At 42.1% G+C, this 14,597-nt stretch overlaps 1 protein-coding gene across 2 annotated transcripts in view; it reads left to right on the top strand.

Moving 5' to 3' along the window:
• NCOA6 (nuclear receptor coactivator 6) overlaps positions 1-12,343 on the top strand; it is an 85,626-nt gene extending 73,283 nt beyond the window's left edge. For both annotated transcript variants that reach the window (XM_019539736.1, XM_019539739.1), the window contains one exon: positions 11,737-12,343. In XM_019539736.1, coding sequence (XP_019395281.1) covers positions 11,737-11,783 — 47 coding nt within the window. In that variant the 3' untranslated portion in view covers positions 11,784-12,343. The remainder of the gene's footprint in view (positions 1-11,736) is intronic.
• The last annotated feature ends 2,254 nt before the right edge of the window (positions 12,344-14,597 follow it).

Genomic DNA, 14,597 nt, shown 5'->3' with positions numbered 1-14,597 from the left:
ACACAACTTGGAAGAGGTGGTATGCAAGGCATTCACAGAACAAAAATAGCTAAAATGTATGAGCTAGTGCTACAGAAGGATTATTACTTGTCTGATACCTTCTGGAAGGAAAAATATGGCAAAACGTGAAATGGACCAGCAAGCTCTTAACTGCAGAGAGCAACTTGTTTTTGGAAAATTGAGAAAGCAACTGGTGGGTTATCTGTTTTGGATCTGGTTTTGACCAATGGAGACAAACCGCTTGTGTATATCAGAGTGGCTTGAAACTTAGTAGGAAGTGATCATTCAGTGATCAGATTCATATTCCTAAGGAAAGGAATGGTCGAGAACAGCAGAACAAGACTTTTTCCCCCCCCAAAAGGCAGATTTTAGCTAACTCCAACCTAGTAAGGGCCTAGAAATAAAGAAATTAAAAGAAAAAGGTAATCAAGAGCGCTGGTAGATCCTAACGTATGTAATTTTGAATGAAGTCTTGATTAGCCACATTAATACAAACATAAGAGGAAGAATGCCATTCGTAGGAAGAAAGTGTCAGAACTTTGGGCAAATTTGAATGATTTTAAATTGGCAGTGCTTGACAGAGTTCATCAAGCAACTAACTTAAAGCAATCTCCAAGCCAGTGGTAAAGTCATGTGTAATGGGTGAGGTCCTGTATGACTGGAAAACTGATAATATAGAGCCCATTTTTGAAAAGAAACTAGAATAATAAAGATCTATGGAATTAGAGCCCAGCGAGCCTGACCCAGTACCTGGGAAGTTGCTAGAGCAGATGGTAGAAGACACTGATGATCACTAGTAGTCGACATATAAAGTCCTTTGAAGAAAAGGAGACCAAGGAGGTGTGTGATAACAGTTCTTAAATATGTGAAAGACTGTCATATAGAGAAGATGATAAAATATTGTTCTTTGCCACTGAGGGCAGGAGATGAGACAGTTCAAATTACAGCAAAGCAGATTTAGATTAAATCTTGCGGGAAGCTTCATAACTAACAGTACTGGAACAAACTACGTAGGGAAGTTGTGGATTCACTTTCATTTGGAGGTTTTCAAGAACAGGTTGGATAGATGTCTAATCTAGGATAGTTTGATGCTAACAAATCCTGTATCTGAACAGGGGTTTAGATCAGATGATGAATCCTGTGATTCTAGAATTAAGCACTGGAATAGATCAGCACAGGTTTTAGAATCGATTTTTTTTTTTTTTTTTTAAGAGCAAGGTAGACAAGTATCTGTCAGGAATGGTTTAGGTACAGTTGATTCTGTGTTGGGATAGCAGGATAGAATAGATGAATTCCTGAAGTTCTTTCCAACCCTGTGAAAGGTTAAAGAGCTTATTCATAGATGATGGACAGCAAAATTCTTCCAGGCCGATGCTGCTGAAAACACCTTAAATGTGAGATCCTGGGATACTAATGTTAAGGGTGATAGCCTTGTTACAGCATTTCACTGAGTTGGTAAACAAGCAACATACTTGAGGGTAGATATTGGGAAATTACTTTGAAGTACTGAAGAGTAAAGAACCTCTTCATGCATGTGATCCAGGAATACAAACGCTTTAATAACAGGGTGGAAAGGTGTTTGTGCAATGTGCTTTTTTGCTTGTCATTCATTTCAGATTCCATGCTCCACAGCATGTGAAACAAACTGGTAAGCGTTTGGAAATATAGTCAAGAAAGAGTAACATAGCAAATAGAAAGATGGCTTCAGTTCATGCAAATCTTTATGTTAAGGATGCACATGAAGATCATAAAAGTTCAGGATTGGAAGTTGTAGATCTTATATATGTGAATTCTGATTAGAGTAGTCAAAAAAGAACTTTAGCTAGTCTGCCATTTTCAAGGCTATTGGTAATTAAACTGTTTAAGTTATATGGTGCTTGTCTGTAGGATGGCTAGGTTTTTGGTTTCAATTATGAATGTTTAGCTATAGGTGACACGAATGTTTAGCTATAGGTGACACAATAATAAAGAGTACGGCGTGTACTGTCAAGCTTGGATCTATACCCAAATGTTTTGCTGGCCCTCAATATTGTACTGTGTTAACTATGTTCAAATGAATGTGTATGTGTTTATTTTCTGAGCTTTTTCTTTAGAAACATGAGGTTTTTCTTTAACTGAGTTAAAACATCAGAACTCTATTTATATAATGCTCCTCACTCCTCAGTCCTACAAGTACAATTTTTCTTTTCTAAGTTAACAATTTTAATATATTCTAGTTTCAGTAGAGAGATATCAACAGGCAAAAGTCCATTATAAAAGAAAATAGACCTTGGGGTGCAGCTTAATTTCTAATGCTACTACAGTGCTACACAAATATGCATTATTCAGTGAAATAAAGAATTTATACTTCATAAATGTATCTAGCAGTACTTTCTATGTGCTACCTAAATTATACATAACTTATTTTCATTTTTAGGAAGTTAAGTAACTATTACAGACATTTCATTTTTCCCAAAATTTCTTCCCCCCTTCCCTTCCCCCCCCACCAAAAAAAAACAACCAACCAAAAAACCCCAAACCTGTTTTTCCATGCCCTCAAAATTTTTGGAAATTTTACATCTCTAGTACAGCCTGGTGTTAAGAAGTTTGCATAATGATGTATCTGCAGTAAATCCTGTTGTATGCAGTGTTTTCACTGTTGAAGTTGTGGAACTTATTTTCTGCAATATTTTAATATAGCATTCAAAAGATAATTGTCTTAGTAAAAAGAAAATAATCTCTCGGCAGTCATGGGCAGGCATTGAAAGGACTGTGCCCAAGTCGGTAACATTTTCCAGAAGTGTGAAAGACATGAAACAAACATTTGCATCCTTTCAAGGGCATGGTCAGCTAAAGCCAACAGCTCTAATTTGGCTGCTCAAGCATGCTTAGAATGCTGTCAGGATGACAGTTGTTGAGGAGAAGGCTTCTGTGCGCTAGTGCACAATTCTCAGCTGCTCTGTCCAGGAACATATGTGAAATCCTAAAGTTACACATATTAACCCATGGCATTTGCAGTTGCTGATGTGCCTTATTTCTGTGAGGTTTATAGTCTGCAACAAAGTATGCACACAGCACTTGTGTGGCCTGAATATGTTTGCTAGAAGAGTGCAAGAGTATACAATATTGTTCTGAATTCTGAAGCCAACTGTGTTAGGAATCCCAATTTATTGTGTATAAGGGTTCCTCATCTCAGTAAATTATTTGTGGGTAAAATGTTGTGTAATAGTTATGTAATACAGTAGAGAACATCAAAAGGAAACATTCAGCCAGTATTTTGAAGGTAGGATATAAAATAAAAAAGCATTAACATAGATTTATATTAAAAAGGAATTGATCAAATTAAATCCAGCAACCATGTCCACACTGGAAATACTAAAAATGTAAACCATTTTACTCTCAAGCTTTGAGGTGCTTCAGCAAACCAGCTCTAGTTTATATATAGTACTGTAATTAGTTTCTAAAATTATATGAAGGGACATGAATGTTCTGAAGTTCTGTGGCTGCTGAATTTAATGTAAAATTCAACTCTTGTGACAGAATTGTGCTCCAGAATTTCAGCTTATGTTGTGAAAATAAAATTTTTCATGCTTGTGAAAAGAAGTTTGAAAATGTGAACAGCATGTAATATGTTGGTGATATCCTCTTGAGTTTGAGGCAGCTTGAGATAATAGCTCTGGAAGGTGTGACCTGCCACAGTTGCCATAATGGAGTAGCTTGGGACCCTAAAGATGACAACTTGTGGCATATTGAAAATGTGGGAACAGCATAAAACCCTCTAAATAATATAGGTATGTTGTACTGATTGTATTATTCATTGTCCATTTAATTAAATAATCTTCTTTTTTTAAACATCTGAAACTGCCACAGAGTCTAGAGATAGAATAGAGGTCTAGCTTGCCATGGAATATGCTGAGCCTTAATTGCCAGATGATTGCCCAGTTCAGGACTGCAGGCAAAATAAAACAAGATTGTATTCCCTAGAGGAGAAAAAGAATATGAATGTAACAGCTGAGGGGGAAGCTAATAAATTTGAAAATCTGTTATTTGTGTAGACTCCCATCTGTTTCACTTTTTTTTCTTCTTTTTTTAACTGTAAACAATAACTAAAAATAGTTACTTTAAGTGAACCTGGTAGGAACCTATCACCTTCCTCATAGAAAAGTTGTATGTGATTTGTAAGCTAAAAAGCTAATAGGCTGGCTTGAAACAAAGCGGCCAGAGGTGGTAGGAGAGGCAAGACAAACATAGCATGCAAAGCTAAAGGCACACAATAATAAGGAAAAATGTTTTTTGGTAAATGTTGATAGGTGCTAAGAAATGCCCTTCAGAAAGGGTTTGAATGAGGTCAGAGGTAGTAGCTTTGCCAGCTTGTTTGTGGAATGTCCTATGAAATAGCAAGGAGGAAGAAGCGCCCAGACAGTTTTAAGAAAAATGCATAACCTGAGCCTTGTTTTTTAAATAATAAATAACTTGGTGTTACATACCTGCCACATTTCACTTTGTTAGTCTCTATAGTGGTAACTAGTAGAATATCAATCGCATCCAGTGTACACTGGAGAATATTATTGTTACATGCAAGTGACTTTAAACTTCTACATGGCACTGGAAGTTTGCTTATTTGTTCTACAGAACACCAAACCCTCTGTAATAGAGATGGATCAATTGTTACTGTTAGTATGTTTATATAACAAAGTGCCCTATTTACTTTAATACAAGATGAGGGAAGCCCCTCATTAAATACATTGTCTGTCATTAAACTGCTGCCAGAAGCAGTATGTGCTCAGCAATGGAAGCCAATTATGAAGTTGATTAAATGCAGCCAACACTGAGCATGACTATACAGTACCCGACCCATTTAGTCACTGGGCATGACTATACAGTACCCTGGCGAGCCATACAAGGAAAGGCTGAGGGACCTGGGACTCTTTAGCCTGAAAGAGAGAAGGCTGAGAGGGGACCTGAGAGCAGCTGACTGCTACATTGGGGCATACATCAAGGGCTCAGTGAACAACTGTTCATGAGGGCACCCTTGGGGAAAACCAGGAGTAATGGCTACAAACTCCTTGGAAGACTGTTTCAGGCTCAACATTAGAAAAAACTTCTTTACAACCAGGGTGTCCAGACTGTGGAATAAGCTCCCTACCCTGGAAATCTTCAAGAGGAGACTGGACAATCACCTTGCTGGGGTCAACTGGTAGTTACCAGCTCCTGGACTTTTTAAATACGTCTGGTATGCTCCCCATTTCCTCAAAGTTGCAGCTGCGTAAAATTGGCAAATACTCAGTTATTGTCCATATCCCCACCAAGAAGAGCCCAGAGCAGCCCCCAGCTCCAGCCCACGGCAGCAGCCCATGCAGATGTGGGGGCACATGTGCCCCCCCCCAATGTCCTCCCAGGGTGCATGCAGCAGCAGAATCCACCCGCACCCCCAGCTACGTCCTACGCCCCACCCCACCCTGGCTAAGCAGTGCCTGCCCCTGCCCCACTTCCTCCCTCACTGCGGGGGCCTCAATCTGCCCCCTGTCATGCCCCTTCCCTCCCCACACCCCTTTCCCCACACCAAACTTACTAGCCCAACACTGGTTTCCAAGCCACCAGGCTGCACTCCTGGCCCTATTCATGCTGAAGCTGTGCGCATGCACGAGGCATTTATCAGCCACATTATTGGCCACATCAGGCAAAAAAAAGTTGATTGCCAATACTGTCAATTTTCCCTGTATTGGTGCTGATCTCATATGGGACTAATGCACCAGTGCGCGTCTAGCCCCATCCCTTCACATCTGTAGCACACTGTGAGGGGGGCAGTGGTGGACAGGTGCCCCACCTTTCTGCATTTGCTGCACTGTTTTGTTTGCCGGTGGGACATTATAAAACCCTGGTGTGTCCCAATCTGGATCACTGGGAGGTGCACCACCCAACCTGGGCTCCACTCATCTGCCTGTAACACTACTCATGCCTTCCAAGACTCTGTCCAAATACCATATTTGCCTCTTACTTTCTCTACCAACATTATCCTTTGGACATGCTTATTCATCCCTCTCACTTTCTTGTACCTCTAATAAATCCATGTACATTTGAACTATAATAATTTATTCTCTTGAGTTTTGTCCTGTTGTGAACTTTATCCCTCTTAATTCCTCCTTCCACATTCCTCTGCCCAAAAGTGTATTTCTTCCAAAAGTACTTACACCCTTCTCCATCCCAGTAAGTCAATTCCCAAGTCTTTCTGTTCGAGACAGCAAACAGGCTGGTAAGATGCTCTACCTGCACCTCCAAAATCTTGAACAGCACCTTTTCCAGGAAATCATAATTGTTTATCATTGGTCCTGGGGATGGTTTTGTTCAATATCTTCATCAGTAACCTGGAAGATGGCATAGAGAACACCCTCAGCAAGTTTGCAAATGACACCAAGCTGGAGGGAGTAGTAGATACACTGGAGGGTAGGGCTAGGATTCAGTGTGACCTAGACCAGTTGAAGAACTGCAGCAAGGGAAGTTTAGGTTACATATTGGGAAGAATTTTTTCACTAGGAGAGCAGTAAAGCACTGGAACAGGTTACCCAGAGAGGTTGTTGACTCTGCATCCTTGGACGTTTTTAAGACCCAACCAGACGAACCTTTGGCTGGAATGATCTCGTTGGGCATGGTCCTGCTTTGAGCAGGGGGGTTGGACTAGATGACCACCTGAGATCCCTTCCAACCCTAATTTTCTATGATTCTAATCATCTGTCTCCCATCACCAGTTAAAGTTGCTTTCATCCACAGCCTCTGCTCTTCTTTAGCTTCACTCAGTGCCTCTGCCGTATTTTCCTGCTGTACCACTCCGGGTGGGCCAGCCTGCCATCCTCTGCTACTTGCCCAATGTACCTTCTCCTGCTGCTTCTGCTCTGTCTCCCAGTCTCCTCTGCTCCTGTCTGACTTCTGGCATCATCACTCATTATTGCTGCCTCCACCACTGCTCCCATTGTCATCTTTTTCCATTTCCTTTCATTTTCACCTTCGTCTACTTTCCGTCTGCTTCCAGATCTTCATTTCTGTTCATTAGCTCATTTTCTACCTTGTACTTACTTGCCACCACTGCTGTTGTTTTTAGTTTCAGGTCTCTCCTTCACTCCTTTACACTCTGCTCTGCTGATCACTTTCTCTGGCTTTGAGGCGTAGAAAAGACTTTCAGTGCTGATGGGAACTTACCACAAGCATAGGTTAGTGCAGGGGTGAGCAAAATACAGCCTGCAGGCTGGGTCTGGCCTGCCAGGCAACTCCATCCAGTCTGCAGGTGCCCACAAATTAATTGTACCCCACCCAGCCTGCGTGCCTTGTTCCAATCCTGGTGTGCAGAAGGGCTCGGCCCAGCCAGCACACAGCTTCCGGGCGGGGCGGCTGCTGCCACTGCTGCAGCCCCCAGGGGACCTGCTCAGCTCCCCTGGCCTCCAGCAGCTCCACCTTGTCTCCCAGCTGCCGTGCCCCCTCCCCCCCACACACACACGCCCATGACACAGTTCCCACTGCCAGTGGTGGCAGCAGCAGCAGGTGGGGGCCCTTGGGGCACTGCCGCCTGGTGGCGCATAGCTCTATTGTGTGGCGTTTCCTACCACGCATGTGCAGCTCCTGGCACTTGCATGCCACTGGGAGAAGCCCTGCACACTGGAGTCGGGTGCTGCCACAGAAGCAGGGGCGGGGCTCCCCGCCACTTCTGGAAGAGTCCTGGCAGCTGCACGTGGCAGGGAAAGCAAGTGGCTCCATCACACACGGCTTTCCCTGGTCATGTGTGAGTGCTGGGAGTTGCACATACATAGTGGGGGGCACTGCACAATAGAGGCGGGACAGCCTGTTTGTGCTCTTTGCCACCATCTCCAGTGCTGGCTGGAACCGCGTGCTGCCGGGCAGCAGCACCCTGAGGGCCCCCACCTGCTGCTACTGCTGTTGCCATCAGCATCAGGAGCTGTGCACTTTAGGGGGAGAGTATGGAGTGGTCCCCACATCCTCCTTCATACCTACACGTTGCCCCCACAACCCCTTCACATACATACACACACCCTGCAACATACCCTATGCCCTGCTCGCACACAGCCACATCCCCTCACAAACCCTACACCCATACCCCACCATAGACACACACAGCCCAGCCATACCACGCACATGGCCCCCCACACACTCCCCCTACACACAATACAAGTGTAAGACTTTATATTTTACTTACTATGTAATCACCTCTCTATATATACTATGCAAACACAAGCCATGACAAAAACAATTTGTAATAAAATTAAAATATGGTATAGTAAATATTTGACTTTTAGTGTATGATTTTTTTTTTCTGGTTCAGGTGACAAGCTCCCTCCTCTCAAAAGGAGTACTTCTGGGGACAAGGGGAGGGGTTCCAGGGGCAAAGGTTAGGGGTTAGGGGTGGGGCTTCCAGTCCCAAGATGGCAACCAAGGGGTGGGACACCTGTCAAAGGGCAGGACTACCCTTGCAGCCTTTGACAGCTTACCTCCACTCATTTAGTGTCCCTCCAGCCAAAATAATTGCCCACCCTTGGATTACCCATCTAAAGGTAGATCTATGGTAGTGCTGATTTAGTGCAGCTTCCCTCAGCACTTAGGCTACTTGTAGACATGGGGGAAAAAAAACCCAAAAACATGCGTTACGTGAAACTCAGTGCACTCCTATGCTGAGCCCAGCACATGCCTAGAAGAGGCAGTGCATTAGTTTGACCCGTTTCTGCAGCATCTGTATAGATCGGGCACTTTAGTGGGGCTTTTTTGGGCGCTTTTATCTAATAGTTGATTGAATTAGCTTTAGATAAAAGCACCAAAAAGCCCTACTGTAGTTTCTAACCTATACGGACTTTTTTTAAATTTAAATTTGTATCTGAGGCCAAATTAGCCAAAACTATTCCAAATCCAAGAGTCCAGGACCATAAGTGGCCCTAGTACCAGGGAACATCCTCCACCCACACCTGAGGCTTCAGATGTTTCCAAAACCTTTGGTGGGCCATCCTACTTGCAGGTCCAAGCCCAGAGGCTTGGGGTTCAGATGCCCCCAAGTTTTGCTTGCCCTTAGCCATAAGGCCCTTGGAGCAAGCAAGGGAGGAGGCTCCCATTTCCATAAACTGGGTTTAAAGCCACCATACTTTGGTGGGTACTGAACCATGCCAAAGAGCAGTTTTCCTGTAGCATGGTTCAGGAAAACTGCCTTCTTGAACACAGAGACGTGATATTTCCCCTGCCAGGTTAAGAAGCCACTGTGCTTGATCTGAGCCTTCAAGACAGACACTGCAGAGCTTGGTCATCAGTGCTGTTGCTTACAATAAAGCAGTTTTTTGTGGCGGGTTTCATGTCTGCAAGCAGCTCAATTTTTTTCCCCCCAAGTCATGGTGAACCACTACATCTGGAACAGGCTTCCAAGGGAGGTGGTGCTCTCCCCTACCTCGGGGATCTTCAAGAGGAGACTGGACAAGCACCTGGCTGGGGTCATATGACCCCAGCACTTTTTCTTGCTACTGGCAGGGTTTCAGACTCGATCCTTTGAGGTCCTTTCTGACCCTAGCATTTATGTATCTACATTGTATACATTTTGACTTCCTCTTCACTACCACAGCTGACCTGCACCTTTCTTTCCCATTGTCAATGATTTCTGTTTCTTTATCAGCCTTAAATGGCTGGCAAACATCACTGTGTGGACCCTAAGCAGTTCACCCAGAATCCCTGTCACCCCCTGTCTCAGTCTGGCACAAAATTAGTGTGTCCCCACCCTCCATGAAGTGTAGCCAAACCAGGTTTCCCTGTGCCTCATCTGCATATACGTTTTTAGAGCATCCCAGGATGCATGACAAGTACCCTTGGTTCCAGTCATATGGGGTGGGGCAGTGCGAGGGGGTACTTAATACACAGATCCTTTGTGGAGGGTATCTGGAATACACCACGTGCTGAGCTCTTGGGTCACCATGGCTTGAAATGCTGTTGATTCTGGTGGGACCGAGCCCAATGAGCTGTAATGGTAAATCATGAGCCTTTTGGCTTTGGACAGATACCACATGCGGTTTGTATTTTGTATATAAAGAGGAACTTAAAGGTCTGCACAAAAGTGTGTTTATGGAATATCTGTGCTAAAACTTTCAGCAGTTTCAAAAAAGGTAAAATGCTAGAAAAAAGACTTAATTCTGGATGAATTAAGTCTGTGGGTATTGTATACAAATTATTTCAAGGTCACTTTTTTCAGAATTGATACTCACTTTCATGTGCTCAGGGAGAGCATGGTCTGATGATAAGGAGAAGAAGAAGGAGCTGCAGTGGGAAGAAGTTGGGAGTGCAGAGGGCAAAAGGGGTACTTGACCCCACAGGTTTATTTTCCCTGCTGTAACAGTGAGAGGGGGGACAGATTCAATGCAAACGTCCAATAATTAGATTTTATACCTGGAAAATTATAACAAATTTATGAGGTTTCCTTATATAGAACCTAATTGTTGGGGCATCATCTTATGATCAAAGTCATGTTATGTTCTATTAAATATGGTATATACATACAGCATCACTGCTTGGAGCTAAACTTGGTCCTGGCTGTATTTCAATAATCAAAGCATTCCAATCCATGTAAGTCATGCCTTTTAGTGGAGTACACTTATGAGCAGTAATTCTGAATTGATATTCTCTGCTTTTGAGTATATTTCTAGCTAGACATGTTCCAGTATTCATTGTTGTATTGAACACATTAAGTTTTGAAATTTTAAAAAATCACATTGATATTAACGCAACAATTTTAATAGGCACAGAAATGCACCGTTGAGTTTTCTTACTTTGTTCATCAAAATACTAATTTGCAGCAATTCCTCCCCTTGGGTTTTAAAATGCTTTATAGGAGGAGTTTTCAGAAAATATTGTAAAGAACCGAAGAATCATCAGGGTTTTCAAACATTGGTTGAAATCTAAGGATGCAAATTTTCTTAGTCTTTCCTCAACATTTCTTCCTTTTTGCTTTAAAATGGAAACATTGCCTTAAGTGCACTGAAGTGTCATCTGCTTTTACTCTAACTTCTGTAAGTACTTCTGGTTCCTTTTACTGAAGTGCCATAGCACCTTTAACTTATTCTGCAGCTGTTTCTCAGTGTATTACAACAGATAGCCCTATACTTCCTGCAGCATTTGTAGAATGATAAGACTCATTATTTAATGGCAAAATCACATTTTATGCATAGTTCTTATATTGGGACTCAGCATCTGAGTTGGTACTAGTATATCCTGTATTTAAATGGCAGGTTCCAAAGATGTTTGCTGTAGAGTTTTCTACACCTCACCTCTCTTTAGTAGTAAGCACTGTAATTGAATTAACATTGTGGAATTTGGTTCTTTACATTATTTAACATTTCATGGGAGTGGGTTTTTTGTGGCATTGTTTTGTGAGATGGCAGAAGTGGAATAGAAACTAACATAGTTATATAGCACCTTTTTTAGCTAAGGCTTTGAGTGTTTTACAGATACTAACCTCACAGCACCCCTGTGACGTGGTGGGGTTCGTCTCAGAAGTTACTGGAAGTTTTACAACATGATTTATCTAGTTTTACGGTATTGTGCTAAATGCCTCCATTTGAACTGGGAACTTGTGTTAAGTGCTGTAAAAACTCAAAGGGTCTCTCATCTGTGAAACTCAGTCTAAGAATTTCTCAACCCTGGTATATGTTAGAAAAGGCAATGTTTGCCTCTCTTCTATGGCTTACCAACTTAGCATCCACGCTTTTTCTTCTTCTTTAATTTCAGAAACGAGTGCCAGTGCAATGCAGTCAAAAAGAAGAAAATCCAAGTAAATTACTGCATGGAAACATGAGACTTGTAAATGAGTGTGAATTTTACCAATAGCAATTTTGAGCTGTGATTTTATTTTATTTTTTAATCTGTACAGTAAGTAATTTTAATATTATACTGTTCCCAGTAAATGCAAGGTGTTTGTCTAAAAGCAAACATATGGTTATAAAAAATGGGGTCATTGTAAAATCCTTTGGTTCTGCAAATTAAGTCCAGGATTAGCACACTAGATTGATATGTTGTAAGGAATGGTGGGGGGTGGGGGGGTGGAAATCAATTGTAAATTTATTTCTAAGCTTCCAGTTTTCATAAATGACTTAGATAACAGGGTTGTCATTTTTAGGTATTAAAATGATGTATTGTGCTGTTGTTTTAAGTACTGTATGTGAATAGCAGTGAGAGGGTTATAAATAAACCCAATCTTGTTTGGAAATGTAAATAATTTTATTATATAGTAGATCTGATGTATTTGTTGTAGAAATGGACCAGTGAAACAAAAGTAAATTTAAGGGTTTGTATAATGTGGAATCCCTAATGCTCTAAATAAATGTTATTGTCCTACGACTTGGGCTGTATTATTATTAGCAGTACAAGCATCATACTGTGTACAGGGTGATTGAATGGATTATTTGAAGCTCTAGGCCTACAAGCTCCTTATATGGAGCTTTAAAAAGGAATTTGTTTAACCACAGAATAAATTAACTAATGCAGCTGTTCCTCCAAAATAAAATATTCTGCTTCTGTCACTAGCATTCGATATTTGTGGGGGAGCCCCAGAAGAAAGCTTTCCCCACATTGAAGTGTTCATCAAGAGGAAAATGCAGTGCTAAATGGTTTTGAGGATTTCTGAAATCTGGTTGTTTGAAAGGTTTATCTGAATAAACGTGCACTCAGTGCTGACTTGCCCATGTGTACAAGAGAAACTAGGCGAGTACTTTTGTTGTGGGAAGACTCCCATGGTAAGGCATTGAGAAGCAAGTCTTCCTAAAATAGTTCATATTGGCAAAACTTAAACTTTGTAAAACAAAGTGGCAAGGGGGGATGCCTTTTTGTACAGAAAATATCAAGTGCTAGTTGGTCAGGACTTGTACCAGAAAGCTGAGCCTTCTGCACCTGGAAAATTCTGTGTCATTACAGAACAAGAGGTGTGTTACTGTTGTTCTAAAACTTTTATTCTTCCTGTAATAGCTAAAGTCAGTTTGTACTCTTGATTCTTTGGTTTTCTGTAGAAAGTTAGGTGGTGGACTCTTTGGAAAAACCGAGGCATGGCTACTGTACTGCCAACAGCAGGCAGTTTGGCTTAAGAAATTTCATCCAAACCCTGAAGCCGTGGTCCGTACTTAAACTATTTACAAACTATGATGTAAACCTAAGCTATTTTAATATTTAGTTTATTTTGCTTCTGCAGTTAAACTAGTCCTGGGCCTTCTTCTAGTGAAGTCAATGCCAAAACTCCAAGTGATGTTCTTGGGACCAGGCCCAGTAAGAACTCCACATAGCACATTCATTTTCCGTAAAATCTTAGTGTGGATAGGAACTCTGGGCATATTTAAAGTTTGTTTTAAATTATCTGTCACTTTCTTTGTAAGTGAAAAGTCCTGGGTTGATATTTGTGAAGACTAAGCTTTCCCCCTTTCCTCTCTTCCCCCCCCCCCGACTTGTGCAGGTTGTGTAATGGCAGTGCACTGTTCTTCAGACTGGGTGCGTCTGTATGTGTAGACTAATTTACTGCACACTAAAGCATCACCCTCTACACGTGTGTCAATTGAGCCAGTGTAGACTAATTTACAGCACTGTCTGATAGTTCCATCAGACACAGGTACTATCCAATGGCAAAGGAAATTACTGCACTTAAATGCACATGTAGACAGTGACATCAGGATTAGTTTACTCTGGCTTAAATTGTGCCAGGGTTTATTCAGTCACATTAATTACACATGTAGACACGGCCACTGCTTACCTGACTCTTAAGGACCCAGACAGGTATGTGGAGAGTAGTGATTCATAAACAGGGTGCCATGGCACCCTATCAAGGGTGCCGCAGGCTGCCACACAATGATAGCACTGTTACAAATCTAGAGTCTCAAAAACATTCTGATCTGTTGTGCTCTGAGTTGTTTGCAACAGAAGAACTGGTCTTGTTTTTTCTGTATTCAAAAACGAAGTGAAAACTAAGAGCCAGTGTTTTCTGAGGGGTGCCTGGAGCCTTAAAAATATTGAAACTGGGGCAGCCTAGTGACAGAGGATGCAGAAAAGGCTGAAGTACGCAGTGCCTTTTTCACTTTAATCTTCACAGGCAAGGTCAGCTCCTGTACTGTGCTGTCAGGTGCAGTAGTTGGAGGAGGGGGTGAGCAGCCAACAGCTGCGAAAGAACAGGCTAGGGACTATTTAGAAAATCTGGACATATCCAGGTCCATGAGGCTGGACAGGGTGCACCTGAGAGTGCTGAGGGAGTTGGCTGATGTGATTGCAGAGCCTCTGGCCACCATTTTTGAAAACTCATGGCAATCGGGAAAGTAGGGCTGTGCAAAGCTTTGGGTGTTGATTCAATTCAGAGGAGATTCGGCCTGATTCAGTGGCTGAATCTCCAAATTCGAATTGAATCAGGGGACCAATAAAAAGATTTGAATCAATTCGAAGCTCTCTGAATCTTTGAAAATAGATTCAGAGCTTCAGTGATTTGGACAATCCCCAGTGGCTGCAGCACAGAGCTGCAGCTGGACTCAGAAGAGCTGGTAAGTAGGGGTGAGAGAGAATGGATGGAGGAGGGGGGACATTGTTTAAACATTTGCAATGTGTTCATGGACAGCCTGCTC

This window comes from Crocodylus porosus, unplaced genomic scaffold (assembly GCF_001723895.1).
Source record: "Crocodylus porosus isolate Cpor-Errol unplaced genomic scaffold, CroPor_comp1, whole genome shotgun sequence".
Lineage (NCBI taxonomy): Eukaryota > Metazoa > Chordata > Crocodylia > Crocodylidae > Crocodylus > Crocodylus porosus.
The sequence above is the reverse complement of the archived record's forward strand: the minus strand, read 5'-3'. Positions and strand labels throughout refer to the sequence as shown.